This window comes from Micromesistius poutassou (assembly GCF_964030765.1).
Source record: "Micromesistius poutassou genome assembly, chromosome: 22".
NCBI lineage: Eukaryota > Metazoa > Chordata > Actinopteri > Gadiformes > Gadidae > Micromesistius > Micromesistius poutassou.
Genome location: NC_140292.1, coordinates 9,563,836 through 9,579,645, shown reverse-complemented (window position 1 = coordinate 9,579,645; position 15,810 = coordinate 9,563,836). Strand labels below are relative to the sequence as shown.

The 15,810-nt window shown below is 44.3% G+C and overlaps 1 protein-coding gene across 2 annotated transcripts in view; it reads right to left on the bottom strand.

Annotated features, from left to right (window-relative positions):
- The window catches only part of sppl3 (signal peptide peptidase 3), a 34,976-nt gene extending 22,725 nt beyond the window's left edge, over positions 1-12,251 (bottom strand). For both annotated transcript variants that reach the window (XM_084486094.1, XM_084486095.1), the window contains exon 1: positions 11,843-12,251. In XM_084486094.1, coding sequence (XP_084342220.1) covers positions 11,843-11,868 — 26 coding nt within the window. In that variant the 5' untranslated portion in view covers positions 11,869-12,251. The remainder of the gene's footprint in view (positions 1-11,842) is intronic.
- Between the last annotated feature and the right edge of the window lie 3,559 nt (positions 12,252-15,810).

The following is a 15,810-nucleotide window of genomic DNA, read 5'->3' as shown; positions in this document are numbered from 1 at the left end:
GACCCTGGGTTCAATTTTCGCCGGAATTACACTTTAAAGGGCCGGTGACCTTTTTATAGGTCAACTCAATCAAATGTGCAATACTTTTCATTCTACATGGAGCGTGGTACGCTGAAGATAGTCAGGGATTAATTGCCGATGATCCACGTCTGCCTTTGTGAATGTCACAAAGGCACAATGTGAATGAAGCACACATCGAGTACTCGATTATTTGTACGACTATGAAAAAAAACAACAGTTATTCACATTCCCACAGTACATTAGCATACGTATAATATAAGGCGTTAAAGAGTTAAGACAGCGTCAGCTACATGGCTGTGCACAAAGAGCAACAACCATGAAAACCCTCAGCTAGCCAATGGCCCGAAGCACAGCTTTCAGTCCCTTCCTCACAAAGAGAAAGCTTCAGTCCGGTGCTCCTACATGCACCATGCCCCCCCCCCCACCGCCCTCCATCAGTCTGTCCCGTCTCATTACTGTCTGTGTGAGTGACAGGCAGGTTTGGTTCCACAGTGTTTGGGTTTCCACCCGTGCCCTAGCCTCCGAACCCCCCTGCTGGGGAGTCGTGTCCCGGGGCGGCCGGTGCTAGGTGCTGGCTGTGGGCCCGGATGCCTGGTTGCCGCCGCCGCCGCCGCCGACTCCCCCCCCCCCGCGGCCCGCAGGTCCTGTGACCTGCCACTGGACAGCCTGATCAGCCTGCTGCATTGTACGGTACACATGTTATGTAGTCAAAGGCGCTGCTGTACTATTATTTGTAAGCATCATTTAATTATTGAGACGCTTGTACGAGTGTGTGCTGTGGACGAGACTCCTGGTGTGAACGCACCTCAGCAGTCTCCTGCCGGCTTGGCATGCACCCTTTGTAGATTTGCTGGCAGACACAGCTGCCAGTTCCTACGCTACAGCTGCGACCCACCACTATAGGGAGCGACCGAACTCTGAATAGAACCATGTTGCTCTGCAGGCTCCACCTGGGCATGCTGGCCCCTCCACTAGACACTGTGGCGGAGAGAAGACAACGGCCAACTCCTATGCCCTACTTACTCCACAGGCCACCGTGTGTTTTACCACATTCACAGCCTTACCACAACCCGCTGCATATGCAATAAGGTAGCTTAAGCAGCACCTCACCAACAGCAACAGATGCCGATTGTCACATTATGAAAAATTAATTAGTTATAACGTGAGATAATTAGCAGAAGACAAATTCAGGACCAATTAATTTGTCATCATTTGTAAATAACTCCCAACTTTAAGAACTGTCTACAAACTTTTACTTTTGTGTTTAACCCTTTGCAAGCTTTCCTTCTTGGGATGGTTGATGGTGTGGGGGTCTCAGTAAATGTGGGGAGGTGGGGGTGGAGGAGTGTATGAAGTTGGGGGAGTGTGGGTGAGGTTCAGTGTGGGAGAAGGTTAGGAGTGTGGGTGAGGTTCAGTGTGGGTGCGTGTGTGAGGGTGTGTGGGAAAAGGTTAGGGAGTGTGGGTGAGGGAGGGAGAGTGTGGGTGAGGGAGGCAGAGTGTGGGCAAGGGAGTGTGGGTGAGGGAGTGGGGGTATGGGAGTGGGGGTGAGGCAGTGTGGATGAGGCAAGGTGGATGAGGCAAGGTGGGTGAGGGAAGGTGGGTGAGGGAAGGTGGGTGAGGGAAGGTGGGTGAGGGAAGGTGGGTGAGGGAAGGTGGGTGAGGGAGTGAGTGTGAGGGAGTGTGGGTTAGGGAGTGTGGGTGAGGGAGTGTGGGTGAGGGAGTGTGGGTTAGGGAGTGTGGGTTAGGGAGTGTGGGTGAGGGAGTGTGGGTGAGGGAGTGTGGGTGAGGGAGTGAGTGTGAGGGAGTGAGTGTGAGGGAGTGTGGGTGAGGGAGTGTGGGTGAGGGAAGGTGGGTGAGGGAAGGTGGGTGAGGCAGTGAGTGTGAGGGAGTGTGGGTGAGGGAGTGTGGGTGAGGGAGTGTGGGTGAGGCAGTGTGGGTGAGGGAATGTGGGTGAGGAAGTGTGGGTGAGGAAGTGTGGGTGAGGCAGTGTGGGTGAGGGAGTGTGGGTGAGGCAGTGTGGGTGAGGCAGTGTGGGTGAGGGAGTGAGTGTGAGGGAGTGTGGGTGAGGCAGTGTGGGTGAGGCAGTGTGGGTGAGGCAGTGTGGGTGAGGGAGTGAGTGTGAGGGAGTGTGGGTGAAGGTGGGGGAACTGGACACAAGGCTGACATTGTGCAGTTCCATCTTCAGAGGAGACGATTTGACCTCAGCGTCTGACCCGAGCCGCCTCGTCTCTCTCAGGGCAACGGGTGTGGAATGCGGTGTGGGTCGAGGCCAACACCCCACCTCACCCAGCAAACACACCCCCACCAAATAACAGTCACCCCCCCACCCCCCCGTCATCGTCTGCATCATCTACAATCACCAACAAGCCTCTAGGGATTGAACATACCACACCCGGGTCTGCCATAGAGCCAGTCAAGACCATACCCGGGTGTGGACACAATGGGTCAGGATCAGTGTACCCAGTGTAGTATAGCCGGAACTACTTATTAGAAATAAGGCACAGATGAAGACGCACACGTAACTGTTGGTAACATGGTTAAAGTAGTAAGGCAATAGACAATTTGACCTGGTGACAGATTTAATCTCACAGCAATTCACAGGGTTTCATTTATTCAGGACGCCCATTGGCGCCGAACTGTTGGTTTTCTGGGGGCTGGATAATTATAACCTGCAGCTCTTTTTATTATTATTATAATAATGTGTCGACTATACAGCGAAACCTGTCAAACACCACACCGTGTCTCAGATCTGCTTCCCTGCAGTGAATCCCATTTCCTTTAGCTGCTTGGCTGCCTGTTGCTGATCTCTGTGATGGGGTCGGGCCTACACTTAAGGAAATGTAGACGGTAATAAAGTAGGCATAGAAGAGCTCCAATTTCATTCATTCATTCATCAGTTAAGACGTCACAAAATAGTTCACAGGAGAAACAGAACACCAAGGCAATGTTCATATGTCACGTGATCCATTCGCTAGTTGGATTGGTTCACATCCACACATTGGCAGTGAGGCAGTCATAAAAATGAATAGTCGTTGCTGGCTTTCCTTATTTTTTAGGCAGCTAGAGAAATTGTTACGTTAAACGATATTACACAAAAGCAACTAGGATTTATCAGCGTGTTTCTGTATAATATCATAAGGAGACAGCAGAGAGAAAATGAAGGGCCAAGCCTGGTCTGCTACATTGCTCCCTCACTACTCTGGCGTTAGTGACTCAGGTGAAAGGTGAGGAGGGGGTCGAAACAACTAAAATGATCCTTACAAACACAGGATATTCACAATGTCCTGCTTTGCCAAATGTACACGCGCCGGAGAGTATCATCATCCTTTTAGAGCTTCTTTCGACTGTCCTCTCACCGCTATGCTCTCCACTGCCACACAGACAGAACTTCACCATGGTGCCAAATTACCTATTTCGGTTGTGTAACGCACATTATGATTGATATTTCTTACAATGTATGACAAAGAAATTTAACATTTGTGGAAAAAAGTATGAGGAGTTTGTGTCAAAATCACAAATGAAAAAAGATGCTGTTTGATAAGATATATATGAAGGTATTATTGTAGCAAAAGTCTTTATCATGCGTACACTAAAGTCACAAATGTGTAACAGTAAATTTGAAGTCGTAAATATTTTTTAAAAATAAAATACCATTCTGAACACAAAATAGGGGCTACGAGTCCACAAGTCCTTTGTTACAGGTGCACAAATCCTATCCTGTGCAACACAACTTCAAAGAGTCATGCACTTGACACTTTTGCTAGAATCATCGCAGCGCAGTTGGTGCAAAACAGATTTGCACACCTGTGTTTCATAATCTAAGAACATGCACAATTGTGTGCATTCATAAACCCAAATGTGAACTAATGCATCAGAAGTTGCACATCTGTGAAATAGTTGCACACACACACACACACACACACACACACACACACACACACACACACACACACACACACACACACACACACACACACACACACACACACACACACACACACACACACACACACACACACACACACACACACTTTCAGTATCGGTAGGTAATTGAAAATATATTGAAGTCATAATTCTGGACGGTATTGTGACAACACTACGCTCCACCCCTCGCCTGAAGTATACAGAGTATCTCCAGTATGTGTGAACATGCCTGATGAGCCTCATCTCCTGTTGTGTGTTGCAGCCAGTCAATTCTCCACTGCAACATGCATGTTTTTTGTAGAAAAAGCACCATCTTAGCCCTGTGAAACAAATGCACTATGTAATTAAAAGGTTGCAGTACGAGTCATTTAAATGACAAAATATTAATAGAAGGAAGAAAGATAAAAAAATACATACTGGATATGATCAACAAAAGGCTAGAGTGGACTGTCCGCATGGGGAACGAATGGTTATGTTTTGATCAAGTGGAGATGCATGCTGGGAATGTGTGTCGTTGCTGCTTGACGTGAACTACAGGAGCACGGCATAAGCCTTTTACTAACGACTGGGTAGGCATGAGTAGGCCTCATAGTCACAGCCAAATTAAAAAACACAACAGGCCTGTAATTGATTGACCTGTGAGACAAGGACATAATAGAGAACCCCTCAAAACAAAGCAAGCATTGTAGCTATGGTAACTCCCATGCTTAAAATAATTTAATAAAAGCCAGTGTTCGTAGGGTGTGTATTTTTTTGGAGCATTCTACCTGACAAAGCCTTGACAAGCCTGTGACACTAATGACGTCACAGGCTTGTCAGCAACACAGCAATCAGATATAGGCAGCTGGTATTCAGGGCGTCGAACCTAATTCATATTCAAGTATCGAACTGGTGCCTCTGAATTGTGCACACAGAGGCCCGTGGAACATGGGTGAGATAGATGAATGGAACATTTAAAAACAAAATACAATCCCGGACTGTCTGGGGGCCGGGCGCCGGTCCAACGTGCCATAAGACTTCCTTGTTCCCTGACAAGACGCCGTTTTCAAGAACACAATTCCAATACCATGTCCTCTTCTGGCCAACGCACGACTTGACCACCGAGGGACATGTCATCGAGGAGCCTGATAAATCCTGGCTTTTCCTTTGGTATTGCTTTCCAAAAGCAGGACATGTGGCAGATCATTGGTGGGAGATATAACCACTTTTCTAGGAATTTTGGTTGTTAAGTCAGGTGAAATCAGCTCATGGGAACACTAAAACGGTTGAATCTGTTGGCCTACGTTCACTATGAATCAGTCACAGCCAAGGCCAGTCATTTTGTCCAGTTTCTATGAACCGTCTGCTCTTAAAGCAAGAGGCTTAAACTTACAAGCAAGGGGATATGGCAAATTAATGACAGTGAACAGTGGCCAATGAGGCTCAGAGCTTAAGGACTTTGGTTTGAACAGCATTTATTTTTTGGAGTGGAGGGGGGGTGCTTTGGTTTGGGACTCAACGACAGGTGGTGATGTAAGCAAGGGGATAACTAAGCATGCAGTGTCTGATCTGGGGCTCAGCAACATTGTGCATGTAAACGCTTCTGCCAACATTAAAGTGAGGAATACCAACAGCAAATCTCCTCGCGAAATACTACTACAGAAAACATTTGAACAAAATTAATGAATTCAAGCCATAAGCTATAGGTTAAAGCTATATGCTAGTCACGACTGACTAACCTAGGCAACCAAACAGTGGGCCAGCTTCCTCTCCGTCATACTGATTCAGTTGGCAGGTACTCAGACAAAGCAACAGCTTCCCTCAGCATTCCAGGAGACCAGGATCGTTAGACATATCTTCAGCGTTCAGCAAGGCACTGGTTAGCATTCTGTTGTTGACGGTGGAAACGTGATATTCGGGTCGATTCAGTGTCTAACGTCCAATTAGTGCAGCAGCCAAGTCTTAAAAGGGAAGGTAGGCCGGGGAAAAACTGCAGATCCGCACTTTAACTGAACTGTATGCTCTGTTGCAGTTATTCATTAGAACATGTTAATGAGATGTCGTTTTTTATAACATGCTTCTAATGGCCAGTTTGAGACATTTATGTCAATATTTACACCCAATAGAATAATTGAAATGAAGTATGAAGTATTTACATTTTGTCTTGGTATCGTACCCATTGGCTTAGATATAGGCATAAGGGATGGACCAGGTGAAGGAATCAAAATAATGTCTTAGACATTAATTCCATCAAGCTAGAAGAGCCAGGAAAGGTGTAGCATATCCGATTACATAATGGTGGTTTAGTTTTATACAAACACACTGACCCCATGTGTGGGCTGGTGCACTGGGCGAGAGAAGGCAGAACACAGCCATAGTTTTGTTCCACCTCTCAGGAAACAGACATTTTAGAAGGACAGTTGGAGACTTATTTTTTTAAATACCCATGTATTTCAAAACAAAATACATGCACTGCAAGTGTAAGGGCCCATTTTAATTGGGAATGTCTCTGAACAGTAGTAACATGACCAGTAACATAGCCAAACATCTTCCCATGCATCTTCCCCTTCCCTTACATTGACCTGTGGTCTGCATAGCAGTTGACTTTTTGTTTGTTTCGTTTTGGACCTTGTCTGCATTCTGTTCACAAACAGGAACTAAACAATGACTGCGTTTACACGCTGGAGCATAATCGTGTAATGAATGTATTGAATAAAGATTGGATTAATGTAAACAGGTTTATTCAATCTGCTTCGCCAAAAGGATCGTCTCAGGACCGGATTTGCGAAGTCGATAGGATAGCTGGGCTTGAGCCGGTCATAGGCGGCTATCTACCTGCATGTGTACTCGATCGTATCGTATTGCCGGGAGTTTGCCTCCTGCGCATGCTCGAGAATTGAGGCCGGGGATTTCACCCGGAAGTGGAAGGAGGTTGACCTAATAAATAGTAGTGTTGTTGCCGGAAAGGTCAAACGATACAATGGCTTCGATGAAATCAGCAACGCACTTCTGGACGGACGAGGAGACCCAGTTCATGCTGCACCAAGTGCAACAATTATACAGTTAAAAATGCACAAAATGTACGCTACTGTTGCCTCGTCAAACTCCTCATACGCCATCTTTGTTTGTATGCCACCAGATAGTTTGTTGTTGCTTTTACGTTGCCGTGAACCGGAAGTGGCTCTAGTACCACTTGTTGAAAGGACTACAGCGCCACCTAGCATAGCGGAGTCAGCCAGGTCTCCGACCATTATTCCAATCTGATCCGATGTATGTATACTCAGACAAGTGACAGCCCCCCCGTCGAGTGGCAACATCGTTATATGGCTTAATCCATGATAAGTCGATCTGGTCCAACCATGTAACCGCAGTCAATGTGGGACAGCACGGGGAAAAACATAGAAGGTATGGCGGCATTCGTACGATTCACATATCGTATCTTTCAATCATTGCATTCATACTCAAGAATGATTTATTAGTGAGGTGTAAGATACCGTTTCATAGAATCGTGTACGCCTTGATTCAACTGAGCCACCAAAATAAAGGGTACTTCAATGCATCCCTTCTCTTGAAATAGCACCATTAGCCAATTTCTAGTTATCTCGCAAACTTAATTGCTATAATTAATTAGGCCTATCTTGGCATGGCAGCCTGGATAAGCATGCTGCCACCACTCAAAGTACACTTTTATCCGCTCTTCTCAAAACGTGCTGTCCACCAAGCCACAGAGCCTTATGTAATCAGGTTTTTCCGGAGGTGAGGAAACCCAAGAGGACTAGATATGCATAGCCGCAATGTTTGTGGAATGGAGTAAGCTTATGTTTTATTCATGCTTTTGACATGAAGGGGTTAATAGAGACTTCAAAACACTTTAATTGTTACAAGACGTTCAACATTGATTCACAATACCTTCCAGGTATGTCATATTCTACATTCATTATTGTTAACATTATTTGCAATTTGTTACTCACGTTTGGGCTCTGCTCTGGTATACAATTTTTCTGTTACCCAGAATGACTTGGGCTATTTTCGACCCTGACTTTCTTGTACGGATTAATAAACATCACTGATACAATCACCAGGGAAAAGCAGATGCAATAAGATATGGTTCATAAATCAGGTATGGATGTATAAAATGAATCGCTGCCCGACTGGCCCGGTTCTAAAGACCTAGAGCGAAGGCGTATCTGGTCTGAACGCTGTCAGTGGCTCAACACTGCACTCCCTAATGTATTTATCTGAGCTACACCAGCTACCTGCCTGCCTCCTCTACGAACATGGCTCATAAGCTGAACATCCGTGCTAGTCAGTGGCGGGGCGGGGGGGGGGGGGGGGGGGGGGGGGGGAAATCGCCCCACCAACATCAGAGACCAAGCTGCAAAAGAGCCTTCTGGCTGTTTGAGTCGGATAGCCTGAGAATAGGGTGTGTATCCTCGTACTTTATTCATTTCTCTCCATAGGAATATCGCACCATTTATTATTCTTTCACCTTAGTCTGTGCCCTATTTGAGCAGGCTTTATGTTACTCCTCCATCCCCTGGAATAGGGGGTCATAACATTGATGCTGCGCGTTCCGGAGACCTTCTCTGCCATTAATCTCCTTGTACATGCTGCCACAATATCTCTGCGAAACGTAGCGTCTACAGAAACTGAGTTCAGCAGCGGAAAAGTGGAATACTCCATAAATCAGCAAAATATGAGCTGTCGTGTATTGTACATCACCAATAATCACAAATGAACCACCTCAGTGTTTAAGCCTATACCTTTCCTTTAGTACGGGCCAGTTAGCAAAAGGTAGGTACTCCCAAAGACCCTTAGAAGAAAATAAATCCTGTGAAACAGCTGACTGACATTTATTATACAATGAAAACGCTGCATCAAATCTTACATGGAACAACAAGATATTGAAGCAAGATTAGCTCTGAATACCATTTCATGTTGTCTGTTATATTACAGCACTTGTTATTATATTACTACACTAGTCAACCATTGAACATTTGTGTACTCAAATATATTCAAACAGCCACTCTTATCCATAAAGTGGAATATATGACATGCCAATGCCCGTTTCTAGAGTACAACATTTGCGAATGCAAACAACCACAGTTAAGTCAAACACATTTTGTCAGTGCTGTGCCTCAGAGATCACGAAAGATTAAGACGCCAATGTATTGCTAGGCTTATTAGTTCTCAGGCTGTTCACATAATAACTATACTTGTCCATGTGCTGCAGACATTGTATCTGTTCACAACCAGAAACATTGCTGTGGTTTGTACACTCAAGTCTCTGCTGGCTATGGTGTCACTATCAAGAGTAGGCCAAAATATTGAAATGGTATTGCAGACAAAATGTGCAAATACAACTTATGGCTTTCATTTCGGAGGGGAACATAACCTGTGCTGTTGTCTATGTAGAGCCAAGATCATTTGATAACAGATTTATCAATAATTCTTGATGAGCTCAGCATATTGATTGTATACATTAACATCACAGAACTTAAATGTTACCCTTCACTTGTGAGAACTAAATTATATTTAATGTTGCATCACATTAAAACATAAATATACACATACAGCGCACTATGAAGTACTTATCGATTAATTTAGTGAACTTAAAAAATATAATAAAACCACTGATGAATAATTGCTGATGTGCAATATAAGCAGTTAACTTTGTTTATTAGTCAAAAATAAGCATCTCTCAAGAATTGTCTACCCAAGTCCCATTATTAAGACCCAGTTACAGTTCTAAAGACAACATATATATTTTTCAATACACCAGTATTCTACTGAGGTGTTCAATGCAAACCCCCCTTCTAGAGTCTAGAGACAGTCCTGCAACCATCTGTTTGACAGTACAAACATGACCGTTGAGGAAAAGTGGGCTAATAAAGTTGCAGTAGTCTGGGGTTCCCAAGCACCTAAAATGAACCTATTTCAGCAAATTCCAGGTGCAAGTAAAAATATGCATCTGTAAGGATCGCCGTCGGGAAACCACGCCTGCTTACTGTGAACTACAATTAAGGCCAACTGTGACTGGCCTTGCATGTTTTCCTCCATTAGCTCTGGCTAGCCCCAGTCTCCTCCCCTGATCCACCAGGTATCCAAGTTAGCTTTGAATAGTTTCCCTGTATGTTGTTACCAGGTGTACTGCACACCCAGTCCTTCACGGTGGCACAAGCGATGCTGTAAACTACAGCATTGGTTGTGTCCTTTTACAATGCCTAGGTACAGAATGTAGTGGAAACCACATTCTTGCCATAATGCTACGCTTCCAGTTTCACTGAATGAAAGGGAGGGTGTGACTAAATGTGTGCATTGATAATTTGATTGGATTGGTGCAGGATGAGGTGCTTCCACACTAACACAACCCACATTGGGCCAGTGTGCCATACACCTTGATGGTTGGTTGTTTTAGTTCAGCTAACATGTTGAATCTCTGGTGACCAACATTCTTTAGTTGGGTGTTGCCCTTTGTTGTGACTAATGGTTTTGTAATTTAAGGACGTCAAAGTCATTCATATTATTTGTGAATGTAATGCCTTTTTTGGTTTAAACACAAAACAATGTTTGAAAAAGGATAGTTACGCAATGTCACACACACACACACACACACACACACACACACACACTTAATACATATATAAAATCCAATGTGTCCACTTACAACCAATACGCTTCATTCTGATAGACTGGACGTACAATTTGTGTCCAAATTCCCCCTATACTTGTTCCCAAAATAGTGTTGTACTACTACTACAATGTTTTATTTATGTCAAGCCCATTTAAACATGACCCAGGTGTCCATTGTTTGTTAAACCTCTCCATTCAGCCAATTAAAACTGAATACAAGTTAACACTCATGTAAACCATTACATATTGAAGACTATTATTGGTTTCACTCACACTCACACACACACACACACACACACACACACACACACACACACACAATATTCTGTCAAAGAATTTCACGTAACAGTTCTTGGTCTGTCTCAAACTCATGGCAGTGGCGTCTGATTTACCTTATCTTTAAGCATGGAAATAAAGTAAATACATGATGTGGAACAACATACTATGTTTCAGATTAGCATTAACTGCTGAGAATTATATACATTAAGAATGCAGACACTTGCAGAAGAGTTTAAACACAGCCCACATCTAGCCACAGCTGAACTCCAACTTGACTCAATCGATTCATTGCATTGCGAACATATTTTAGCTGTGAAAACTCTACATGGTATTCTCCCAATTGCACACGAATGTCTGCTTATGGGTGAAGACCAGAAGGGGTTATAAAGCCATAGCTGGGTGCAGGATCCCACTGTCAGGTAGCGTTCAGAGCTCTGTTGCAGAACCTTTGTTATTGTGTGTATTCGAACGACGACTAAAACTAGCATCATGTTAGCCGATTGTTTCTGTGGGTTTATTACTAAATATTGACGTTGACGTGTGGGCAGGTTTCGTAATCCGCGCTGGGGTCGCCGTAGTCTTCCACTTGCAAGTCCGCAACTACCACAATATGACCGAAACAAGGTCGTCATAGGGAGCATCGCAGCACCGCGCTAGCTCATTAGCTTCTTAGCATTTGTTGCCACAATGGCAGCGTTTGAATTGGCCGGAGCTCGATAGCGCTTCATCAGCTGGCTTCATTAGATAGCCGCTACCTTAGCTGCTACTGGGGCTAGCAGCTAAGGTAGCGGCTACTGGCTAGCTGCATAGCTAGCAGCATCGGGACTACTGAAAAATAACTCCAGATGATTGGCATTTAGCTGCCAGGACGGTGACGTCTAAACAAGGTCCCTTTGTGCACACTCTTTGAGTCAAACTGCCAGGTGTGATAAAGTGTAATAATGTACAATACTGTGTGATAATGGTGGTGGTCAGGAACCCCGGCAGCAGAAGACTCTTCACTCACCAGGAGGTGTAGCCCTGCTCCGCCATCCCGCCGACACCTGGTCACCTGGGTCCGGGGAGAACACCGAATACGGTCCCGATGACAACCCGCTGGGACCGTGGAGATGTCTTCTGCGGTTCCGTCGGAGACAGACGTCCCTAGTAGTTACTTTTAAACGACAACATGGCGACACGTCCTAGCCTCAGCTAGTAAGCACTAGCTGAACAAGCTCGCAGGAGAGATCGCGGTGATGGTGGAGAGACAAAGACCCGAGGAAATACTGACGCCGTGTCGTCGGTTCTCCGATGTCTCGTCGGCACCCTAGCCCGGCAGGCTCGGTTTGTTAATACACTACTTCCACTGTATATCCATATTCGAGAGGTTTGTCCGGTGTGACTGATGATCCCGGGGGCTGCAGCTCCTGCTGTAATGGAAGACGCTTTGTTTTCTACAGCGAGCGACTCGCGGGGGCGCGCATCGCCCTGTATAACAGAGTCGAATCAGAGACGTGCACGGGAACGCTGTTATGCTTGAAAGTGTTTGCGCTGCTGGTGTCTGCGTTTGGACGCAACGCAGGCGATCACACGCATGTTATAATAGCAGCATTCATATTAAATATAAGTGCGTGTGTGTGTGTGTGTGTGTGTGTGTGTGTGTGTGTGTGTGTGTGTGTGTGTGTGTGTGTGTGTGTGTGTGTGTGTGTGTGTGTGTGTGTGTGTATTCGAAAGCAATACGCAGTTTAATATCACGGTGAAAGCAAAACTTACAGCACACAAATTCCTGAACACAACCCTGCTGGAATTACAAAAGACGGACCATATATTTAATTTGCAGACGTAGATACATGGTCATTTAAAATAAAGTATGATCAGAAGAACCACGTTTTATGATTCATAATTATTGGCAATGGATGTCTGTGTGTAAAAATTATATCCGTTATGTTTTAGTAGATGTAAACTGGGGGGTGTACCATTGACGTATTTTTTTATAAGTCATTTATGTAGGTGAAACTCTTCCGACCTATTCCTCCCCTTCACTGTGACCGGGTGATGAAGTCAGGTCTCCCGGGATCGTCAGTCATGTCGTGTCGCTACCGAGAGAACAGCGTCTTAAGATAAAGTGGTTGGACCCCCGTGTTTAGAGGCCTATCCCTACATCCCCAACTCTATTGCTGTACCTACCGACTAGCTTGTCGTGCTAACTGGAGCCCTGGCCGCTAGTGTTGCCAGATCGGGCGGGAAATCTGTCCCAATCTGGCAACAATGCTGGAAGCCGACATCGCACGGACCTTTAAAATGCTTCGCGCACTAGCAGGGAGTGAACGCCGAAGCCTGAACGCACGGAGGAAGTCGCTCTGCGCTGTGCGAAGCGTGCCCCATGCTGTATTATCTGACTACATCTTCATCGATGTGCATCACTTTCAAAGTTCTAACTTGTACAAACTTCAGTTTTGTCAAGAGTGACATGCTGTCTCTTCAGACAGAACTTCGATTTAAAGGGTGAGAAGGGGGTCAAGGGATTCCCTCCTCTAGATGAACTGTAAGGATTACCTAAGTCCGCCAGTGGCATTCCTCGAGATTATAGGCAGTCTGTTCAGGGACGTTGGCTCAGCACGAATTGCGTGCAAATGCATAAAAAATAATGTTTGCATATTAAGGTCAAATAACTGTCGTTCGATAAGGAGTGATTTTGCTACAAATTTAAGCAGCAGCAATTACTTCGACTGCAGATTTTGGAACCGGAATCAAATTACCAAGAAAATATATTGAAAACTTATCAAATAAAATAGAAATACATTAGTGTTATATATAATAATCTATATCTAATAATATATATTCTACCTATAATACTCTAGAAGCATTATCTAGAGTATCTTATCTTATCTATCTTATCTATATGGAGTATTAAGAACCTTTTCGGCTACATAACATTCGGTTCTAAACAAAACGATGAAATGTTGATGAAAAGATGAGATGTGTTCATGTTGTAACAGTAACAACTGAAACAGGATAACGTGTCTGTTAATCATGTAGTCTCATAACTTATGATATACATATATTTGAATGGCTCTGCTTTTAACTGGACTGTATTATTCATAGTCTTTATTTTGTGTGTTTATTTCTGAGCGTGTGCAAATGTTACTACTTAATGATGTAATACATGAACTTGGCCTCTAGGTGTCGGGCTCTACTCTAAAGACAGCAGTCAAAAGAGGACGTATTTAAAGCACTGTATGAACGACACAAAGTAGTCAAAGAAAAGGTCATGCATTTTTACACATTCAGTTCCAACAATCTGAAATCTGAAACACATGTAAATTATAAACAACACACACACACACACACACACACACACACACACACACACACACACACACACACACATATATATATATATATATATATATATATATATATATATATATATATATATATATATTAAACAGATACATTTAATTCCATTTTATTTGCTGGTAGCTCATGTCTCTAGTGTGTGTGTATGCTTGCATGTTTGTGTGTGTTTTGAACACTTCCTCATATCTTGTGTATCTTTACTTTATGTGTGCACCTCTTTGCTCTGTGCACACACCAGTTTATATGTGGATCTCTCATGGTATTTACTCTGGGCACTGTGTGGCTCAAGCAATGAAATATGTGTTTAAAGCTATAGTAGGTACGTTTTGATTAAGCTACATTTTATGTCAGCTAACTTATATTTAAATGTAAATGGTACTTTCTTATCATTATTATTATCGTGCTTCGATGTGAGCAGCTGTAAGTGTTTGTATTGGTGTATATAAGTAAATACATTAGTTAACATTTGAGTGGTCTCTGCTATGCCTTTTCTAACATAATTGAGGTAACATAACACCAACACTAATATTTATATCCATAACTTCAGAGCTGCTGCTATAGAGAAAGCAGGAGAGAGAGCTCAAGAGAGAGACAGGGAGGGAGAGAGAGAGAGAGAGAGTGTCAGGGAGGGAGAGAAAGGATACCATGTCACACTATAGGTAATGAGCTTGTGAGTGATACCGATGCTTGGTTCCTGATGTAAAGCACCTGATCCACATCTGTGAACGCAGGGGACAATTCTATTCACGTGGGGACAACACTGGTGTCATGTCGGTCCCATATAACTATGCTATTGGTCCATTAAGAGAGAGCCCCTCCCCGCCAGAGCAGCCCAGGTCAGGTCATGTGGTCATGAACAGGGGCGACTCTTTACATAATGGGAACACTCTTGCACAACTGCAAGGTCGCTATATGTGCATGGAACTCTGTTAGCCTGTACATCGTAGCATGTGTCATTGCTATTTCTGTATCCTCCCAAACATCAACAGTCACTAAATAAGGACATTTTGTGCACAAGGTGGGGTATCTCAGACAATTAATCCTCAAGCTTTAAAGAACACCCCCCCCATTATTAGCATTCAGAGGATTTAACAATTGCTTCACTGCATGCTAAATGACCACGTTTTATTGAAGCTTGATTCAATCTTTTATTTTTGGTTTGTTCTTTGCTTTGCAAAAGAACAACCGAGTATTTGAGCATATTTGACACATTGAAACCCACTTTCAAAACATGTAAACTTTAGGCAAACAAAAATGTAATAAAAAAGACACTAGACACTATGTTCAATTGTTCGATGGAAACCTAGTTGAACACTGACCTGTAAGGATGGCTAGATTTCCCCCTAGTTTCCTCTATTAATGCCCCTCAACCCACACAGTCTCCCCCCCCCCCCCCCCCCCCCACACAACCTCTGCAGTACTTCCTCGTCATTCCTCTTCCTCTTCTTCCACAGAACCAAGAGGACGATGATGATGGTAGGAGGAGGAAGGGTCGGGGGGGAGTGAACCCCCCCGTTTGAAGCTCCTTCCCTGCTGGAGAGGAGGTTCTGTGGGACTCTGTTAGCACGCTTGATATGAGAGCATGATCAAAGCTGTCTCGTTCCGCCTGACCGAAATCCACAGGATTAAGGATTA